We start from the raw sequence: 21,926 nt of genomic DNA on the forward strand, positions 1-21,926 counted from the left end.
TGGGGTTTTTTTTTGGGGGGGGGGTTATTTCCTTTAAGCAGACACATTCTAGCACCCAATTTGGAAAAACTCTTCAAGCCCATTTGTATTAGTGGACCGTGGTCCACTTCACTTTTTTACATTTCTGTGGTAGTTAGAACTACAAGTGCACTACTGAGCTCAGCTTTCTGCCTTTGAAATAGAGTCTTGTGAATGTTTCCTCTGGTTAGCCTGGAGCTACAACTCTCCCAATCTCAGCTTCCTATATAACTTAAATAGGCACTGTCCTGAGCAGGTGAATTAATTCACCAATAGGCAAGTAATATGATGCAACATAGTTTATTGATTTAACATAGCAGAGTTAACACTATAGTCTGGTTACTATATTCTAATCCTAACTTGCCTAATTCTATCCTGCTTATCCCCTCAAAAAAAAAAAAAAGACTACAACAACCTAGGTGCCAGTGGCTCATACTTGTAAAATCCTACCTACTCACTCAGGAGGCTGAGATCTGAAGATTACAGTTCAAAGCCAGCCTGGGCAGAAGAACCTGTAAGAGTCTTATCTCTTATCTCCAACCACAAAAAGGCACAAGTAGAGCTGTGACTTATGAGATAGAGCAGCAGCCTAGAAAAAGATCAGAGACAACACACAGGCCCAGAGCTCAAGCCCCAGGACCAGCCCTCTCCTCCGCCCCCCCCAAAAAGACCACAACAAGCTGGTGTGCTCATGGCATACATCTACAATCCTAGCTATTCAGAAAGCTGAGATCTCAGGACCATGGTTTGAAGCCACTCTGAACAGATAAATCTTATCTCCAATATGTCAGCAAAAATTCAGAAATAGAGCTGTGGCTCCAGTAGTAGAGTGCTAGCCTTGAGCAAAAAAGCTAAAGGACAGTACCTAGGCCCAAGATCTAGTGTCTGCACGTGTATGCATGTGAGTATGTGAGTGTGCATGAATGTGCACACACACATTTGGGAGATTTTTGTAAAGACAATTTAGAGCTTTTCTTCATAGTGATCATAACATTTCTACATTTTAAAATATTATAATGCTGTTTTTCTGAAACAATGCTGAAAAGTAGGTCTGTGGTAATGGATTTGAACTCAGGACATTGTGGTTGCTGGGTAGGTGCTTGTTCTACTGCTGAGTCACAACTGTAGCTCTTTTATACATTGAAATTGTTGAGACAAGCTTTCACTGCCATAGGGATTACTGAAAAGGAATCCTTTAGATTTCTTGTCCTAGCTGAAATAATTAGCATGCACCATCATGCCCAACTTCTTCCATTTAGAGTATCAGGGACATTTCTGCCCTGGCTGCCTTGGAACCACAATCCTATCAGTCTTAGCTTCCTATATAACAAGGATGACAAGGGTTCACCATTGTGCATAGTTATGAGTTGATAAGGGGTATTATTATTATTATTATTACTATTATTATTTTGGCCTTGAACTATAATCCTTCCATTCTCAGCTTCCCAAGAAATTCCTGTTACACTTACAAACCACCAGCACTAAGGTAATGATTTTAATATGGCAAAATGAATAGCTGGTAACACTGTATCAAATCACTAAAAAGTTATTGATAGATATCTAATTCACACCTCAAAATCCTAACCATCAGGAGGCTGAGGCAGAAGCATTGTGAGTTCTGGACTAGCTTGGGCTATAAAGTGAGACCCTAGCTGAAGAAAAATAATTGCATGTGCACATGTGCTGGTCCTAGGCCTGAACTCAGGGCTGGGCACTGTCCCTGAGTTTTTGTGTTCCAGGAGCCCCTGCTCTATTTCTGGCCTTTTGATAGCGAACTGGAGGCAAGAATCTCATGGACTTCCTGGCCTTGGCTAATTTTGAACAGAAATGCTTAGATCTCAGCCTCCTGAGTAGCTAGGATAACAGGCATGAGACACTGACATCCAAGGAATTATTGATTCTTAAACTTGAACATATATATGTGTAATCCTAGCACTTGCAAGACTGAAGCAGGAATATCAGGAGTTTGAGAACAGTCTAAGCTACATAGTAAGTCCAACATCTGTCAAGGCTACACAGTGAAATCTTGTCTCAAAATCACAACAAATATTATTCTTGAAATTATGTTAGGGAGAAATTGACTTAAATACTTTTGCTTCAATTTAATTTCTTGAATATATTTCACATATCATTGCTGAAGATATTTCTTAAATGTGTTTTGCAATGCCTAGTAAGTGATGAACTACATCTGAAGGGTTTCCCACACTCATCACAATCACATTTTTTCCCTTGTAGTATGAATTCTCTCAAGCATAATGAAGGATAAATCATGCCTAAAGGCTTTCCCACAATGGCTCCACTCATAAGGTTTCACTCCAGTTACAGACTCTCTGATGGTTACGAAGGTGTGCTCTCTGATGAAAAGTTTTACCACATTTTCTTACATTTATATCGTCTTTCCCAGTATGAGTTCTCTAGTATTGTTATGTGGGATGGCTGAAGGTTTTACTGATATATTGCAAATACAAGGTTTCACACCAGTAGGAATAATTTTATGCTTTCTAAGGTGTCTAATCTGGAAAGTATTTTCCCAGTTTTGCATATAAAAGGTTTTCTTTTAGCATAAATTCTTAGAGGTTGGACAGTCTCACGCTCTGGCTAGAGGCTTTCTCACAGACTCTACATGGAGTCTTTACCCCCTATATGAATTCTAAGTTGACTAAGCAATGAAAGATGTCTGATGATTTTTCCCACTTTCCCTACTGTTTTTCACCAGTGTGGATTCTTTAATGCGGAATGAGTGATAAACTTTGGCTAAATGCTCTTCTGTATTCCTTACATCTGAAGGGTTCTCTCCAGTGTGAATTCTCATGTGTTCAGTAGGGTGAATGTGCTATTTGAATTGTCTTTACAAATATTACAAATTACCTGCCTAAAATTCTTAATCAAACCTAAATTGTATATGCTTTTCTTTCCAGATGTGTCATATTCATGGTCTTTTTTTTTCTGGTATGAGCTAACCAACTTCAATAATATGTGTGTGTGTGTGTGTGTGTGTGTGTGTGTGTGTGTGCATATCGGTACAAGATCTTGAACTCAGGGCCTAGGCTTGTTTAGGCTTGTTTAGGGCCTAGGCAGGTCCATTAGCTTTTTAAGACTAGCATTCTACCACTTGAACCTCAGCTCCTCTTCTAGCTTTTTGTTAGTTAATTGATGAATCTTCTGAGTAGCTAGGATTACAATTGTGAGCCACTCTGCTTTAAGTCTTTAAAAATACTAGTTTAGAACAGCTATATTTTCCTTGTGCATTTAGTCTTTAAATTTTTTTTGCCAGTCCTGGGCTTGAGCTCAGGGCCTGAACACTGTCCTTGGACTTTCTCAAGGCTAGAGCTCTACTACTTGAGCCTCGGCACCACTTCTTTTTTTCTGTGAAAGTGGCTCTGAGGAATCGAACCCAAGTCTTCATGCATGCTAGGCAAGCACTCTACCACTAGGCCAAACTCCTGGCCCCATTTAATTATTGATTCTAATAATGCTGTATTCAAGTCATAAGGTTAACATTTGACTGATCTTGCTTGTTCTCTTCTTTTAAACATTTTCTTTTATGTTCAGGAAGACACAGACCTTTGCTAAAGGAACTTTCAGAGGACAGGTGGGAATTCAGGTGAAGGAAAGTGATCTTAGAAGGTAGGTCTCAGATACCAGAGGAATAAACTCTTAAGTCCAATCTGACAGTCTTAATATTTTGTCTTTACTTCACTTATCATATATCACATATACATAGGATATGTGTGTGTGTTTCAAACATGCTACATCAAAAAATTCTTATCTTAGCTGGGAGTTTAGCCTAGTGGTAGAGTGCTTGCTTAGAATGCATGAAAACCCGGTTTGATTCCTTGGTACCACATACATAGAAAAAAGCTGGAAGTGGTACTGAGGCTTAAGAGCTAGAGCTCTAGCCTTGAGAAAGTCCAAGGACAGTGCTCAGGCCCTGAGCCCAAGCCCAGGACTGGCAAAAACAAACAAACAAACAACTTATCTTTCTCAGGGGAAAGCAAACAGTTGATGATTTTTCCATGTTCATAGTTCAGTGTTTTAAATTCAAGTGCAGGTTTTTAATTCATGTACTGTTTCCTTTTATGGGTATCAGGGCTTGAATTCAGGTTCTTGCACTCTTCCTTGAATGCCCTGCTTGTTCACAGCTGGCACCATACCATTTGAGCCACGCCTCCAGGCCAGCTCCTTCAGATCTCAGCCTCATAAGTAACTAGTATTACAGATGTGAGCCACCAGTGCCTAGCTAAATGCATGTTTTATGATTCCCTCTTCCCCAGCAACACAGCATCAAATTATATCTCCATGGGGCTAATTGTAAATTCTCCAGTCTAACCTTTCCCTTGCTCTGGCTAGTGCTCTACCACTTGAGCCATGCTTCAGCTTATAATCTCTTCCCTGAATCTCAAACTCTTAAATCAAATTTCCACATGGTCTTCCAGAACTAAAAATACAACAAATAACTTAAATTCTTTCACAGCTAGGATCAATGGCTCATACCTTTAATCCTAGCAACTCAGAAGGCTGAGATCTGAAAATTCAATGTTCAAAGCCAACCTAGGCAAATAAATATGACTCTAACTCCAATTAACCAACAAAAAAGATGGAACTGGAGACATGGCTCAAGGATAAGAGTGCCAGCCTTGAGCAAAAAGACTGAGAAGGCAGTGTGAGGCTCAGAGTTCAAGCCTATGTACCAGTGTAAAAGAAAAAAAAACAACTAACTTTTCACATTACCTAGAAATTCAAATTTGATTCCTTTCTTTACCTCCATTATATGTCTCACCCATTATTCATACCTTACAACTTTTCTGGTTGCTTTTCCAAATAGTATTTTATGGATATTAGGTACCCAAGAAAAGCTGAATTCCACAGTAAGTGTTGGTAGATGCTAGAAAACCATGACAGAGTTGTCCTTCCCACAGGACTTTTCTGAGCCATTAGTATATGGATATTATATTCTAGGTATTTAATAGGTTACAGAACATGTAATTGTTTTCTTTTCAAGCTATTTTAGCCTTTCTAAGGAACACATTGCAAGTCTCGTGTGCCTCATATCATAAAAGTGCTACTGTAAGTCATTCCATTGTCCTTTAGCCCCACTAACATGGCACCCAGCCCTACTCGCTCCATTTTACACAGATACCAGGTTTTGTGAGGAGCCAAAGTTAAGAATGGATATGAATCCTGGCAGGCTGATCCACAGTCCACTTTCTTGGTCACTGTGCTATCTTCCTCCTCTGATCTATAGCCATCAAAAGCTGGTACTGAAGGGAAACAGTAAAGGGAAGAAGTGGAGGATCCATAATCACTTCTGCCCACAGCAGAGAATCAAACAGAGGAAGAAAATGACTATATATATTATATATATATATTATAATCTCCCCCTACCCTGGATGAGTGTTCTGTCTCTAATTCCTGTGACTAGCTCAGGAGTTCAGTTCCTAATTCTTCTGACTCTCAGATGAGATATGTCACTTTTACGAGGCAAAGCTACCATTCCCATAGTGGGGAGAAGTTTTTATTTTAATCACCCAGATATATAGAGAGAAGAAGAGGCTGGAAGTCTAGACTCTTAGAATCTACTGCTGATCGTGCCAAAGAAGTAAACATCTAGCTAACTGCTTCCTTTCTCCAGGTCTCCATCTATAAAGAAAAGATACTGTTGGTCCTGACGTTCTGAGACCTCTTTCATTAGAGCTCTATTTTCCTTAACTTACAACTCTGGACCCTTTCTGACTGCTGGAGCCTAGGTATGGCTTTGCTACACATAGAATAGAATTCTTAAAATACAAGTGAGGCAGGAAACACAAGGACCCCTTCCCCTCCTGCAACAGTGACACACTGTAACAGCCAAGCAAAGTCCTTCCCTGCAATATTTATTAAGGAATTTACACATACACAGGAGAAAGGCAACCAGGCATTGTGGTTCCCACATGTGAAATCTTTTAAGCAAAGTTGTCTTGTTTAAATTTTCAAGTGGGGTGAACAATGGCTGAGAATAAAGCTGTCCAGGTTCTCTGCCTCATACACCTGGCAAAGGTGGGCAACAGGGTACCTGGATACGCAGGCATGAAACTGACTGGAGGACAGGGGAAGGGAAAGGAGAAAGGGAACTATCAATGAGATGGCATTTTTTTGAAAACTATTTGAAAAACTGGCAACAGTTTCAGGTTGTTGATAAATTAACTCCTCTCTGGTGTAAACCTAAACCAAAATAAAAAATACTGACAGCGGATGGGGAAAGAGCAGGTGGTAGACATGGAAGGACATGGACATGGACATGGACGGACACACACACACACACACACACACACACACACACACACACACTGCACACATTAGGTGCTGCATTCCCACATAGGGGTTGGTCCTACAGCCATGAGCCGGATCCTGCTTAAGGCAGGTGGGGGTGGGCAAGGGCTGTGGGTCCAGGGGGGCCTTCATGAAGTCTTTGGTGCTAATAAAGGGTGATGGAAGCAGAGCATCCTGAAGCCCCAGATCCAGGAAGCACTCAGGATAAAGTGGAGTCAGATTTTTGCTCATCCTAGAAGGAAGGGGCTTGCCTCACCCTGAGGCCAGGGTCAGCCTGATCCAAGGCCCAAGGAGTATATGATTGCAGTACTCTCTTCATTCCTGAGCTTGGCAACATGATGCCTCCGTCTTCAATCAAAACTTACAGCACTTAGAAACAGCAGAAGGACAGCCACACCCTCCCTCTGCCTCACACACAACATCCACAAACCTTTCTGAGGGTTTCATGGGGGCTTAATCTTGAGGAAAGAAACTGAAAGGTGTGTACATTTTCCCTGCAATTCAAGTGCCTTCTGCTGATTATTTCTAAGGTACTGGTGCCAGAAGAGGACAGGGGCTGTGGCTAAGGAAGATATGGGGACAGCCAAGGGGACACAAACACATAAAGCAACAGAGAGGTCTGCATGTTTAGGAAGTGGCTGGATTAGGCTGGATGCCAAACCCCCAAATGACTTATTGAGCGATTTCTAAACCAAACAGAGAGAGGTGGGAAAGGGGATGGGAGGAGAGAGGAAGAGAAAGGAGCAGAGCGAGCTGAGGAGAATGCCAGCCATACAGGTGTTTTGCTTTTATTTCCACATCTGAGGACTAAGAGTCTGATTTGCTGACTGTCCATTTCCACCATTCATTGACTGTCCATAGTTCATCATGCCATTGGCTCCATAGAAGTTCATCCCAGCCATCTGCTGGGTCATCTGAAAGGAAAGAAGAGACTTTCAAAACAGGTTCCGAGCATTCAGCCAATCAGGGCCCAAACAGGACAGCAGTCTTTCAGTTGGCAGATAGGGGAGGTTAAGACAAAGGGAGACACTGGCACATACATGCCCTGGCACTTATTTAAAGCCATGAGACATGTACATGAAGTACTCCTCAGGAGGTTGATCTTGCCAGAGACTAATGTCAGGGAAAGAAAGAAGGAATCCTGGCTATGGTGAGGAGAAATTCAGCAGCACTTTGTCCTTGCCAGTCATCAGCCAACCCTGAGAGTATAAGGCCAAGCCCGCTGCGGGACAACTGCCTGAGCTCCAGCAGAGAGTATCTGCATGTGGGCAGATACTTGCATGTGTGCTTGCTTGCTTGCTTAACTGAGTGCAGTGGGAGAAAAGAAGAAACAGGTTGTTCCAAATGAACAAAGGCAGAAGGGAAACAAGACTAAAGCATCTTCAGTGTATAGCAAAGGAGAACCTGGGAGAAGAGGAGTCTATAGAAGAAGCCAGGGTGGGGCAGGGCCTCTTTATGAATTAAATTGAAAGATCAGCTCCTGGATGGGAGTAGGAAAATTTGTCAAAGAAAAATTACTTAAGTTGCCTCAGCCTAGTCTCTTTTCTATATAAACCCGTTTTCTCTGTGAAAAAGACTGATGTCTTAAGGAAAACAATGAAACCTGTGTGTCTCATATCTCTTCCTTAAATTTACCAATTGTTAAACTTTTGCCTTATGGAGTCTTTAACTCCCATTTCCAAAGAAGGAGGAAATGTTTCACTTTTTCCATTTTTCTCCATCTTAACCCTGTTATAGTAAAACAAATCCTTTTTTTTTTTTTTGCCAGTCCCGAGGCTTGAACTCAGGGTCTGAGCACTGTCCTTGGGCTTTCTCAAGGCTAGAGCACTATCACTTGAGCCACAGCACCACCTCCAGCTTTTTTCTATGTATGTGATACTGAGGAATTGAACCCCGGTCTTCACTCATGCTAGGCAAGCACTCTACCACTAGGCCACGCTCCCAGCCGTGTGTGTGTGTGTGTGTGTGTGTGTGTGTGTGTGTGTGTGTGTGTGTGTGTGTGTGTGTGTGTGTGTGTGTGTGTGTGTGTGTGTGTGTGTGTGTGTGTGTGTGTGTGTGTGTGTGTGTGTGTGTGTGTGTGTGTGTGTGTGTGTGTGTGTTTAACCTTTATGACTTTCTCCCCACTGAATGATAAATTCCTTTTGATTTTTAAATTATCTCGTGTATGGCCAGCAGGGCCTCTGGAAGTTGGCTTATGTGTCCTTTAAATATTCCTACCAGGGCCAGGAGTTTGGCCTAGTGGTTAAAGTGCTTGCCTAGCATGCACAAAGACCCGGGTTTGATTCCTTGGTACCACATATATAGAAAAAAAGCCGGAAGTGGTGCTGAGGCTCAAGTGGTAGAGCTCTAACCTTGAGAAAGTCCAAGGACAGTGCTCAGGCCCTGAGCTCAAGCCCAGGACTGGCAAAAAAAAAAAATAAATAAATAAATAAATATTCCTACCAGTTTTATAATCCTTTCTTACTAAAAATGAAAGAAATGAATAAGTAGATTCAAATCTCAAGTATGAAAACACACACAATCTGGGTACCAGTACTTTGTGTTTGCAATATTAGTTACTCAGGAGGCTGAGATTTGAGGATCATGGTTTAAAGTCAGCCTGGGAAACTGCCGGAAAAGGAGTTGTGGCTCAAATGTGTTAAGAGTGCTACTAGCCTTGAGCAAAATTGCTTAGAGACACTGCGTAGCCCCTGAGTTCAAGACCCAGGAATGGCATAGGAGCACACATACACACATGCACACACATACCCACACATCCACACATGAGTAACAAACTGGGACCTGGGAACTCACTATTGTAATCCTAGCTTCTCAGGAAGCTAAAAATCTAGAGGATGACTATTCAAAGCCAACCCAGATATAAAAAACAAAAACAAGAGGCCGGGAGTTTGGCCTAGTGGTAGAGTGCTTGCCCACCATGCACAAAGACCTGGGTTCAATTCCTCGTTACCAAATACAAAGAAAAAGCTGGAAGTGGTACTGTGGCTCAAGTGGTAGAGTTCTCGCCTTGAGAAAGCCCAAGGACTGTGATCAGGTCGTGAGTTCAAGCCTCAGGCCTGGCAAAAACAAAACAAAAAAACAAAAAAACACCTTGAGAATCTATCTCCAAAAATAATTAGCAAAAAGCCATCTTGGGGTAAAGGGGGAAAGGAACGTGGGAGAAAAACATGAGAAGGGGTATCAATGTTCAAGAAGTAATGTACTAGCCGAGGATGGTGGCTCATGCCTGTAATCCTAGCTATTCAGGAGGCTGAGATCTGAGGATCACAGTTTAAAGCCAGGCTGGGCACTAAAGTCCATGAAACTCTTATCTCCAATTAACCACCAGAAAACCAGAAGTGGTGCCCTGGCTCAAAGAGTAGGGTAATAGCCTTGAGCTGAAGAGCTCAGGGACAGTGCCCAGGTCCAGAGTTCAAGTCCCACTACATGACGAATGTAACTGTAACGCCTCTATATGTTACCCGATGATAAAATACAATAAAACTTTAATTATTTTTTTTAAAGTCACATCAGGTGCCAGTGGCTCACGCCTATAATCCTAGCTATTCAGGAGGCTGAGATCTGAGGAGTGCAGTTCAAAACTAGCATAGGCAGGGAAGTTCATAATACTCTTATCTCCAATTAGCCACCAGAAAACTGGAAGTGGCACTATGGCTCAATGTGGTAAAGTGGTATTCTTGGGCTGAAGATCTCCAGGACAGTGCCTAGGCCTGGTGTTCAAGCTCCACAATTGACCAAAAAAAGCTGGGACAGAGGCTCAAATGGCAGAACTTGCCTAGCCTGGCAAGTTCAAAGTCATGAGCACCACAAAAGAAAAAAAAAAAAAAGAGGACCAGGAGCTTGGCAATCTATTAGTGGTAAGAGTGCTTGCCTAACTAATATGCATAAAGATCTGCGTTCGATTCCTCGGTACCACATAACAGAAAAAAGCTGGAAGTAGTGCTTTAGCTCAAGTAGTAGAGCTCTAGCCTTGAGAAAAATAAAAAGCCCAAGTCCAGTGCTCAGGCCCTGAGTTCAAACCGCAGGACTGGCAAGTAAGTAAGTAAGTAAATAAATAAATAAATAAATAGAAAGGAAAATGCATTTGGAAAGTAGAGGTAAAGATAAACCAAAAATTAAGGTAGAACGCAAAAAAGTCACAAATTTGGTGTATAAATTATAATCCTTATTCTTTGAAATAATTAACTATTTGGCATAATTTTTCATATTCAGTACAAGGGATTAAACCCAAGGCCTCAAAACTTGATAGTAAGGGCCTTACCATCTGAGCTACACTCTCAGTCCTGAGTAGCTGAGATTTTGGGTGGTTTTTTTGTTTGCTTGTTTTATTTTTTTTGGTCAGTTGTGGGACTAGAACTTTGGGCCTGGGCACTGTCCCTGAGCTCTATAGCTCAAGGCTACTGCCCTACCCCTTGAGCTACAGCACCATTTCCAGTTTTCTGACGGTTAACTGGAGGTAAGAGTCTCACAGACTTTAGTGCCTGGGCTGGCTTTGAACCGCGATCCTCAGATCTCAGCCTCCTGAGTAGTGATTTTTTTTTTTTTTGCCAGTCCTGGGCTTGAGCTTAGGACCTGAGCACTGTCCTTGGATTTTCAAGGCACAAATTCTGGCTTTTTTCTATTTATGTGGTATCGAGGAATCGAACTCGGGTCTTCATGCATGCAAGGCAAGCACTCTACCATTAGGCCAAACTCTTGGCCCCTGAGTAGTGAATTTTTTTTTTTGCCAGTCCTAAGACTTGAACTCAGGGCCTGGGCATTGTCCCTGAGCTTCTTCTACTCAAGAATAATACTTTACTGCTTGAGCCAGAGTGCCACTTCCAGGCTTTTCTGAATAGTTTATTAGAGCTGAGATTCTAGCTTTCCACCCCAGATGGGCTTTGAACCATGATCCTCAGATCTCAGCCTCCTGAGTAGCTAGGATTATAGGTGTGAGCCACCAGCATCTGGCATAGGGAGAAACTTTTGACTTTGTTTTCTTCTCATAGGTTTATGTAAACGTCATCTACCACATTCTGCTTATCTTGTGGCACCTTGTTTCTCTGAATCAGCAATAATGCAGATGGATATGAGGGTCTGGGAGGCTTACTAGATTTCTGAACTGAAGAGTATCCTCTCTGTTAAAGGATCCTCTTCTGGGAAAAGGAGGCTGGTCTACCCTCTAATTCTATGGTCCATCCATACCACCCCCACTTTGTGGAATTTGAACTCTGGGCCTGGGTGTTGTCCCTGAGCTCTTCAGCTCAAGGCTACTGCCCTACCCCTAAAGCCTCAGTGCCACTTCCTGTTTTCTGGTGATTAATTGGAGATAGGAGTTTCTTGGACTTTTTAGTGTCTGAGTTGGCTTTGAACCATAATCCTCAGATCTCAGCCTTTTGAGTAGGTATGATTACAGGCACGCGTCACCACACCCAGCTTCGTATTTGTTTGTAAAGTTTTCTTTTCTTTGGGAAAAAGATTCAGATTTAGGCAGTTAGACTTTTCCTATGGAACTCAGTGTCTGGCTTTAGACAGGCCTTCTAGAAAATAAAAAAGGGAAGCCTAGAAATATCCCGGGCATTCTTTCATCTACATGGAACAGGTTCAAAGTATAAAGCAGTGGCACAGGGTAGGACTCTAATGAAGGCTCAGAAGTTTTGTTGCAGGTAAAATGGGGTCACTTACCTGAGTAAGATTCCACTGCAGCTGCTGAGCTGGCTGAACCCCATACATCGTCTGGGGCATGGCTGCCATACCTGCCATGTAGCCAGCCTGTTGGGTGGCCATCATCCCATTGGGTACACCCATCATTGATGCCTGCATGCCACTCATATAGCCCCCAGGCATGGCCATGGGAGCAACCATTCCAGAAGCTCCTGGCTGAGCCACCATGCCCACTGGCGGGGGCATCATGCTGCCCATGATGCTGTTAGGCGGTGTAACCCCAGGAAAGTTGGGGTAGGCTGTGGGATATGCCATCTGAGCAGGAGCCATGAACATTGCTGCCAAGGGGAGAAGATACAATGTTAGCCTAGACCCACTGACCACTCCTTTCCAGTTAGATATCTTCAAGACTACTCAACTCAGCAGAGCATTTAGACAGATTTTCTACGAAACTCGCTATGGTCTACCTGTAAAGCACTGACCCACCACTTGTTTTCAGGGGCCTTCTTCAGACTTCAAGTTGGACTTCATAGAGGTTTGATGATAGACCACAGGCATATGGCTCTGAGTTACATTACTGTCTACCTTCCACCAGTAAAGTCATGTGCAGGCTTGTTTTCTATATAAATGTCCCAGCTCATAGAGACCTGTCCCTGTCACAGCAAATAATACCTGCACACATATCCTCATATGTGTCCCTGGCACACCCTTGTAACTAAAGACTCTACCTTGGGCAGGTATCTGAGGCGTCTGGGATCCATAGAGTGAAAGGATGGAGTCCTTAGACAGCTGTTTCTTGCCTGTTTCTTCTGATTTGCTCCCTGGCTCTGGAAACAAGTTCAGGTTTTCAGGAACAGAGCCAGCACTCCCTGCAGTTGGCATGGAACCTACAACCTTAAGGTAGAGGACAAGGGGAGAATCAGAATGGTTCTCATGAGGGGGAATCTCTGATGACCCCCTCACCTTCTACTGCTTCTCACCTTTCCAACAGGAACTGGCAGCTCTCGTTAAGATAATACCTGGCATTTTCATCATTAAATATCCAAAAGCAGGATAGCTAAATGCTGGTACAACTCTACGTTCTTCTGCAAAGTGATATGATTTGGAAGGAAAAAACTGAAACTACTCACAAATGATACGGCAGAGAACTAAATTTAGATCCCAGTGTGGTCATTTACCAGTTGTATGACCACAGGGTAGTCCCCTAAGTTTTCTGAAACATTTCTTCATCTAAATGTATCTACTTTGAGGGGTTCTAAAGGCTTGAAATTATTAACAAAACATACAAAAGACTACACACACACACCAAAAAAACAAACAAACAAAAAAACCACTTAGCAGCCAGGCACAGTGGCTCATGCCTGTAATCCTAGCTACTCAGGAAGCTGATATCTAAGGATCAAGGTTCAAAGCCAGCCCGGGCACAAAAGAATATAAAACTCTTAGCTACAATTAATCACTAGAAAATGGGAAGTGGGGCTGTGGCTCCAGAGGTAGGGCAGTAGCTTGGAGCTGAAGAGCTCAGGGACAATGCCCAGGCCAAGGGATAGGTAGGTAGCCTTGAGCTGAAGGGCTTAGGAATAGCATCCAGACCCAGAGTTCAAGCCCCATGACCCACAAAACAAAAACAAAAACAAACAAAAAACACCTTGCAGTGTTCCTGGCACACTGCAGGCATCACACACTTGATAACCATGACAGTTCAAGTCTTTCATGCCCTCAGTACCATGGCAGGAGCTCACACTGAGAAGCTGACCTAAAGTATCAGCTTTTATAATATGATGAACTTCCATGAAAGTCCAGTCAAAGAGGTACACTTTGGGGATAGGAGACGAAATGGTATAAAATAATAAGTGTAAGCTGTAACAGAGTTGATACAGCATCAAGGAAAGAATCAAGGAAATCCAAGTTCAGTTCCACTAAAACATCATGACTCAGTTCTATGATTAAGTTATCATCCTTTCTAGAATGTTCTTTAATCCTGAAAAGCACAGTAGACTCACCTTTCTGGAAACTGAAGAAGGGGATGAAACAGAGGCCAAAAGATCTAAATCCTTCTCTAGGGTATTGCTGGTCTTACTATTTGTAATGGAGCAGGCCACAGGAGCATCTAGAAAGAGAGATCAAGATAAAATGCAGCAGTGTTCTGTAAGATCATACCTTTCTTCTATTCTAAACAACAAAGAGGACAGGCAAGGTCCATTACTCCCCTGGAGGCCTAGAAGTCTAGTCTTCTGGATTCACACAGCTTAGATGAGACTTCTCAAAAGAAGTCTCACCCCACATTCCCAAAAGAGCTCTGAGGTAGCTCACAGCCTTGCAGGCAGGCACAGGGCAGAAGAAATCCAAACGTGAAGGCTACGTCAGCTCCACAGCTGGGGCTAGGCTGGCTCCCTTCTTGCTATTTGATGGGGAAAATGTTTGGGACTCATCTTCAGAATAATGAAAGGTACAAAAAATAATACATTTAAATAGCCAATAATCTAAACCAGCAACAGTGGACTGAAGTGTAGCTGCCATTGATGAGAGGGATAGAAAACTGGCTTGCTTCCTGCAAGCAGCAAAGTCAAGATTTCAAAGGGAAGATGAGCACAAGGTAACAAGTCATTCAGAACTGATCACATGAAAAATTAAGGGATAAGGGCAGAAAAATAAGAGTACATGGAAGTGGCAAAAGGCTCAAAGGTGCTTTCTAGTGAAAATGCTAATGTTTATTGAGAACTCAGTAAGCCAGGAATAGAATTAGGATTTTTATTTCATTTTCTTTTGTCTGTAATGGGGCTTGAACTCAGGGCCGGGGCATTATCCCTGAACTTTTTTGCTCAGAGTTAGCACTCGACCACTTTGAGCCACAGCACCCCTTCCAGTTCTTGAGTGGTTAATTGGGAGAGAAGAGTCTCACGGGAACTTTTTCTGCCCAGGCTGGCTTTGAACTGTGAACCTCAGATCTAAGCCTCCTGAGAAGCTAGGATTAATTATAGGCATGAGCCACCAGCAGCCAGCAGGATTACGATTATTAGATGCATTACATCACTTAATCCTGTCAACAACACTTTCAAAGTAGAGACTGTTATCATCCTTACTACATAGTTAGGAAAAGTAATATAGAGAAGTTAAGTAAACCATACAAGATCACACAGATAGCACATGGGGTGATTCTGGCTCCAAAGGCTTAACTATTCACTGTACTATGTTGTGAAAAAATGTCTCAGTAACACTTCCTTCAAACCATTACTCATATACTAAACAATAATAGGAAGAACATGAGAATAAGGACAGTAAGAAGATACACACTGGAATCCCATCTCTACCAACCTTCCTAAGTCACTGAGTAGTCATCAAATGTATAAAATGTTGAAAAGTCTAATTCTTACCAAGACCCAACAAATCCATGACAGGTGCTGTGGATTTTGGGGAACTTTTCCGAGGTAGCTGTGGATCTTCTTTTTTCTGTGGCTAAGATACAAATACATTATATAGAAAATAAAGCAGGTATTTTTAGTGATCTCTCCCCTCACCCCTCACACACAGGCATTCTTGTGGCTGTTGTTATTCAAAGACAGTTACCAAAAAAAAAAAAAAGAAGATTCAGGAAGTGCCAGCAATTATGAGTACTTAAACCAGAGCTGCAGTTGAGAAACAAAAGCTGTTGTCTGTGCCTGATTTAGACAGGAGGTACCTGCTCTTCCTGAAACCCGAAAAACCACTGATCAGGGGGATCCAACAGAAGCAGCAAATGGGTATCTGATTTATGTAAGAGTCAAGCGCCAAATTCCAACAAATTTTTAACGACCTTCTGGTGGCTCACATCTATCAGCTTAGCTATTTGGGATTGAAATTAAAAGAGAGGGCAATCAAATCTCCAGTTAACCAGGCCTCCCAACCCCCAAAAGAAGACAAACGTGGAGGTATGGCAGAGAGCCAGATTTGGGCAGAAAAAGCCAACTGAGAGTACAAGGCCCTGAGTTCAAGCCCTAGAACTGACACATAAAAACATCCATCCGTACAGGCAAGTACTATCCCACTTACCATTTTCACTTTCTCAAAAACAACGGGTTCCATTTTTTTCTCTGGAGCTGCTTCACTCCCTTTTTTCCACTTGTCATCTTTCTCTTTCTAAAATGATTTAGTAAGACAATGAAGGCCTTAACATTAATATGATTAGTATTGGCAGAGGCATCTTAATAGTTCAATGAGTTACTATTCTTCAGATATCTAAAAAGGATATCTCAAATGATTCGGGTGCAGGAGTATGACAAACTGGGGAGTGTGTGTTGGGAGAATGGGAGCTGACCACTTCTATGTTAGAAAATGGTGTGAGGGGGGCCGAGGGCATGGCCTAGTGGTAGCATGCATGCCTAGCATGCAGGAAGCCCTGGGTTCAATTCCCTGGAACCACATACACAGAAAAAGCCAGAAGTGATGCTGTGGCTCAAGTAGTAGAATGCTAAGCCTTGAGCACTCCAGTAACCAACTATGAACACACAGCAAGTCTCCCCTGCTCCTACCATCTGGATTACCTCAGAGACTCTTTTCTGATCTCATCAGATTTTATAGTTCAGTCACAAAGAACAGAGTAAGGCAGACACACTATTGTTTTCTAAAAATAGAAGGAAATGTGTTTGCCACACAGTAGCTGTACAATGGGTTAATTCATTTTTTGGTCAGTCACAGGGCTTGAACTCTGGGCCTGGGCGCTGTCCCTGAGTTCTTCAGCTCAAGGCTACCACCCTACTCCTTGAGCCACAGTGGTTAATGGGAGATGAGAGTCTCATGTTCTTTAGTGCCTGGGCTGACTCTGAACTGTGATCCTCAGGTCTCAGCCTCTGAGTAGCAAGGATCACAGGAATGAGTTACCATACCCGGCTGAGTTTATTCTTTATTGGGGCAGTTCTATAACTGACAAATCTTTTTTTAAAGATGACTGTAAAGTAAGAATCCTTCATACTAATTTAAAAGGCCATTATTTCCCCCTAAATATAAATAATAGTTGTATTCACTTGCCTGTATGTTGAAACGCACTACCAGTTAATGCTACTTTTACAAAGATCAATCTGGAGTTAATTCTATCAAGGAGCTTAACTTTTAATTACCTGAAAAAGCTTAGAGAGCTCTATGCAAACTTAGTGATTTAATATCATCTATTAAAGGAAGTAATTAGAATAGAGGATGGACAAATGGATGGATACCTGTGAGGACCAGAGTATTCCATACTCCCTATACTTCCATGGCTACAATATAGGTAGCTCAAGGTTAGTGTTCTACCACTTTGAGCCACAGAACCACTTCCAGTTCTGGAGTGGCTAACTAAAGATAAGAATCTTGTGGGGACTTTTCTGTTCAGGCTGGTTTTGAACTGTTTTCCTCATATCTCAGCTTTCTGAGTAGCTAGGATTAGATTCTTCAAATTCTTACCTGATCTGAATACTAAGCCAATTATTTATTATGAATAAGATTAGAAAGATTAGATGGATGCAGGTGCCTCATGCCTATAATCTTAGCTTCTCAGGAGACTGAGATGTGAGAATCTGTAGTTCAAAGTCAACCTCTGGCAGGAAAAGTCCATGCAACTTTTATCTCTGATTGATCACGAGACAACCAGAGATGGAGCTGTGGCTCAAAGTGGTAGAGTGCTAGCCTTCAGCTAAAAGAACTCAGGGACAGCCTTGAGTTCAAGTTCCCTACCACTCTCACACACACATACACACACACACACAAAAAAAAAAAAGGAAAAAAGAATATTTGAAAGATTTACAACCAACCCTAAAGGCATTGATGTCCAAACTTCGGTCCATGTATTTCTTCTTCTCATATTTATCTCGAATAAACCCCTCAACAGCTCTGCAAAAAAGCTTATTAAGGATGAATCAAATAAGTCTCTCTAAGAGTAAGAACATACAAGGTCAGCTTGTAGCCAGGGAGCATTGCTCTCCTCCTTCCCAACATGACTCCTGTCTCTTCATGCGTACTTTACTTGGCCAAAATCTTGAAATGTTTCCTTCAAGGTTACCACAAGAAATCATGATATCCTTATTTCCCTTTAGAGTGATGACAGCCATCAAGCTGACATCAGAAGTGTTTGCGGCCATTCTAGAATATAAGGAAAGTAGACAATGATCTGTTTAAAGCCCTTTGATCATCGGACCTCAAACAAAGACAACTTAAATAACCATCTAAAACATAAGTTCTGGACAACTACTTAAAAGATAATAATATTAAAAAAAAACATAAACACTTCTCTTCTATTGCCAGATTCTAATCAGTAGCATTTCTATGGAACCCTACACCTTCATTTTTCAGGTTCTACCTGAACTCACCAAAAGGCAAACTCAACATGGTAGTCCTACAAAACATACCTTGAGAAATAAGATGAAGTTTGATTTGTGTTTAAGTTCTATTTTCTGTTAAGGGACCAGAGGAAGAACCTTACTGATAAGCTGATCAACAATTGTTAATTCTCCCCTGCCTCCTTTGGATAAATGCTCTACCACTTGAGCCACATTCCTCAGCCCAACAACAGTTAATTCTTTTACATAAGACATAAAAAGGCAATAAAAATGAATGGCAAGCCAGGCTCAAGACTAGCATGATCCTAGCTGCTCAGGAGACTGAAATCTCAAGATTTTAGTTCAAAGTCGGCCCAGACAGGATAAGTCTGTTGGACTCTTATCTTCAAAACCACCAGAAAATGAGAAGTGGTGCTGTGGCTCAAAGTGACAGAGTATTAGCTTTGAGCAAAAAGAAGCTCAGGAATAGTGCCCAGGTCCTGAGTTCAAGGCCCACAAATGACTCCCCCAAAAAGGTAGTTTTGCTAATTGCTAGGGTTCAATCGAGTATAGAAAACTATTTTTAAGCCGGGCATGGTGGCTCATGCCTGTGATCCTTGCTACTCAGGAGGCTGAGATCTGAGGAACTTAGTTCAAAGCCAGCCCAGGGACTAAAGTCCGTGAGATTCTTATCTCCAATTAACCACCAGAAAACTGGAAGTGGCACTGTGGCTCAAGGGGTAGGGTTGTAGCCTTGAGCTAAAGAGCTCAGGGGCAGTGCCCAGGCCCAAAGTTCAAGCCCCACAACCAACAAAAAAAGAAAACTATTTTTAAATCAAATAATAGTTTCAGAGATCTAAATTTTCCCATTCCGTGGAAAAAACTCACAGTAAAATCACTCTGGTCCTAATTTCTCAATCTTCCTGATCTCTGGCAATTCCAACATCAAGTATACATGTGCTTCATCTGTTTTGGTTGCAGGAGAGAAGAGAACTCAAGCCTTTCACTAATCCACATAAAGTGGCCCAGGCAGACCACAGGTCTGAATCTTGTCTGGCTATCACCAAACAGCAAAATACTACTCAGCCTTCTAAATTGTTCCAGAAAGATACGGGTCTATCTGAGGTCGTCGAAAGGTCTCAGGAAGATAGGCTTCATAAAGTCGGTTTGCCTTTCCATTCCCCATCTCTTGCATGCACTGCAAGCAAAGACAATGTAGAAACATGGACTGTCAAATTAAAGAAGAAAAATTTCTTATCCAATTCTCCCACTGCAAAGTAAAAAGAACCAGTCTTTAAACTTACGCATGTTGGTTTCTAACACACAATTCTTTCTACCCTACTAGGAATTCCCCATCATGCCCCCACAGCGAACTTTTCCCTTTCCACGAGTTCCTTTTAAGAAAAGGTTTGCCAGCCACAGTACATTTAGCTCAGTAATCATTTAACATTTCACTTGAAAATCCAAGATACATAGCTACCAGTCAAAATGTATATCTAGCAGGTATTAATGGGTGTTTGTCTAAATTTTTACTATTATCTGTTCAGTTCTCTTACCAACAACGGTATGCTTCCCATTAGGCATCTAAAATACAACCTTTTATCCAGTTGTGCCTCAACCCTGTAATTCTCCTAGCTGTGTCCTCTGAGTCCTGGGATTACAAGTATGCACTACCACACCCAATTCCAAGAACTTTTTTTTGCCAGTCCTGGGGCTTGAACTAAGAGCCAGGGAACTGTCCCTGAGCTTCTGCTCAAGGCTGGCACTCTACCACTTAAGTCACAGCACCATTTCTGGCTTTTTGGTAGCTAATTGGGAATAAAGGTGTCTCTTGCCTGGGTTAGCTTCAAGCTATGGTCCACAGATCTCAGCATCCCAAGTAGCTAGGACTCCAGGCATGAGCCACCAGCACCCAGTTATTTGTATTTTGAAAGAAATAAGATGTAGAGGGCTGGGAGTTTGGCCTAGTGGCAGAGTGCTTGCCTAGTATGCACAAAGACTTGGGTTCAATTCCTTGGTACTACGTATATAGAAAAGCCAGAGTGGTGCTGTGGCTCAAGTAGCAGAGTGCTAGCCTTGAGGAAAAACAGCAAGGACAATGCTCAAGCCCTGAGGTCAAGCCCCAGGACTGGCAAAAAAAAAAAAAGGAAGGAAGGAAGGAAGGAAGGAAGGAAGGAAGGAAAGAAAGAAAGGAAGGAAGGAAGGAAGAAGATATAGGTAAAATAACTTGTATTTTAACTAGAAGGATAAAAATTTCTCTATTAAGGTATAAGAACTTTATTTTCACATCCACACTGACTGCAGTCAATTTTGTTAGAAATTACTTTTACAGTGCCAGGCATGTAGCTCACGCCAGTAACCTTAGCTACTCAGGAGGCTGAGATCTGAGATCTTAGTTCAAAAGCTAGCATGAGCACCCGGGCACTAAAGTCTCCAATTAACCACTAGAAAACTGGAAGTGGCGCTATGGCTCAAGGGGTAGGGCAATAGCCTTGATCTGAAGACCTCAGGGACAATATGCAGGCCCAGAGTTCAATCCCCACAACCAACCAAAAAAAAAAAAAAAAAGAAAGAAAAAAATTACTTTTATATGGCTATCTAGGAGTAGCAAGCTCTCGGTGTAAGTACCTGAATCTGTTCTTGAGTCCACTGGTCGAGGTTCACTGATTTTACCCTGGATATGTGCACCCCCAGATTCCTGTGGATTCCAGCACATCGAATGCAGATAAACACACCGATGTTCCAGGAGGCCCATCGTGGCCCTGTGAAGGTCAGGAACAGGATAATCAAGTACAAGTTACAATAGGCAAAGGCCCAACTACAACATTTAGATTATAAAGCAGAATGATCTGCTAGGACTAAAGTGAAAGAATATTTACAATCAGCCTTTATTGTTTTTAAGTATACACATGGGACTTTTGGATTATTCACATAGTTGTGCAATAAGCAATATAATTTCAGAACTTTATCACCCAAAAGAAATCCTAAACGTATTAATAGGTACTCCTCATCTTACCATCCAACCTTGGCAACAACTTATCTCCATTTTCTATGGATTTGCCAATTCTGGACATTTAATAATATGTGGGTATTAGTGCATAGAATAGTTCTGGTGAATGTCAAAATGTAAATACGATAATGCAATACTACTTGTAGGCCAGGAACGTGGCCTAGTGGTAGAGTATCTGCCAAGCATGCACAAAGCCCTGGGTTAGATTCATCAGTACCACATACACAAAGAAGTGGTGCTGTGGCTCAAGTGGCAGAGTGCTAGCCTTGAAAAAGCCCAAGGATAGTGCGCAGGCCCTGAGTTCAAGCCCCAGGATTGGGAGGGAGGGAAGGAGGGAAAGAGAGAGAGAGAGAGAGAGAGAGAGAGAGAGAGGAAGAGGGGGGGAGGGATGAGTCTATGAGAAGAGTGCAAAGCCAGGTGGAATTCTACTTAGCCCTACATCTGATATCAACAGCCCTCCTTCAAGAGACTTTTAAGGTACTAAGCCTGGATTCATTTTTTCACTAGGAAAAAAAGATATAGACATGGCAGGCCAGCTCAAGGCTCAACCTGAAATTGAAAACTGTTTATCCTCTCCTCCCCTTCAAACCTATAAAATATGCAGCCACATTAACTTAATGGGATCCTCTCTCCTAGGACTCAAGTCCCTATTTTATCCAACCACAGAATTATCTAGATTC

General features: G+C 42.1%; 1 protein-coding gene across 1 annotated transcript in view; it reads right to left on the reverse strand.

Annotated features, from left to right (window-relative positions):
- Window positions 1-5,874: 5,874 nt before the first annotated feature.
- Window positions 5,875-21,926, reverse strand: part of Smap2 (small ArfGAP2) — a 45,746-nt gene continuing 29,694 nt past the window's right edge. Inside the window, exons 2-10 of the mRNA XM_090335156.1 lie at window positions 20,865-20,998; window positions 19,349-19,434; window positions 17,733-17,811; window positions 16,000-16,086; window positions 15,345-15,426; window positions 13,974-14,080; window positions 12,699-12,864; window positions 11,992-12,308; window positions 5,875-7,241 (exon numbers count right to left, since the gene is read on the reverse strand). Of these exons, the coding sequence (XP_090191282.1) occupies window positions 7,116-7,241; window positions 11,992-12,308; window positions 12,699-12,864; window positions 13,974-14,080; window positions 15,345-15,426; window positions 16,000-16,086; window positions 17,733-17,811; window positions 19,349-19,434; window positions 20,865-20,998 (1,184 nt within the window). The 3' untranslated portion in view covers window positions 5,875-7,115. The remainder of the gene's footprint in view (window positions 7,242-11,991; window positions 12,309-12,698; window positions 12,865-13,973; window positions 14,081-15,344; window positions 15,427-15,999; window positions 16,087-17,732; window positions 17,812-19,348; window positions 19,435-20,864; window positions 20,999-21,926) is intronic.

The sequence above is a fragment of the Megascapheus bottae genome, chromosome 6, assembly GCF_031878675.1.
Source record: "Megascapheus bottae isolate mThoBot1 chromosome 6, mThoBot2.hap1, whole genome shotgun sequence".
Taxonomy (NCBI): domain Eukaryota; kingdom Metazoa; phylum Chordata; class Mammalia; order Rodentia; family Geomyidae; genus Megascapheus; species Megascapheus bottae.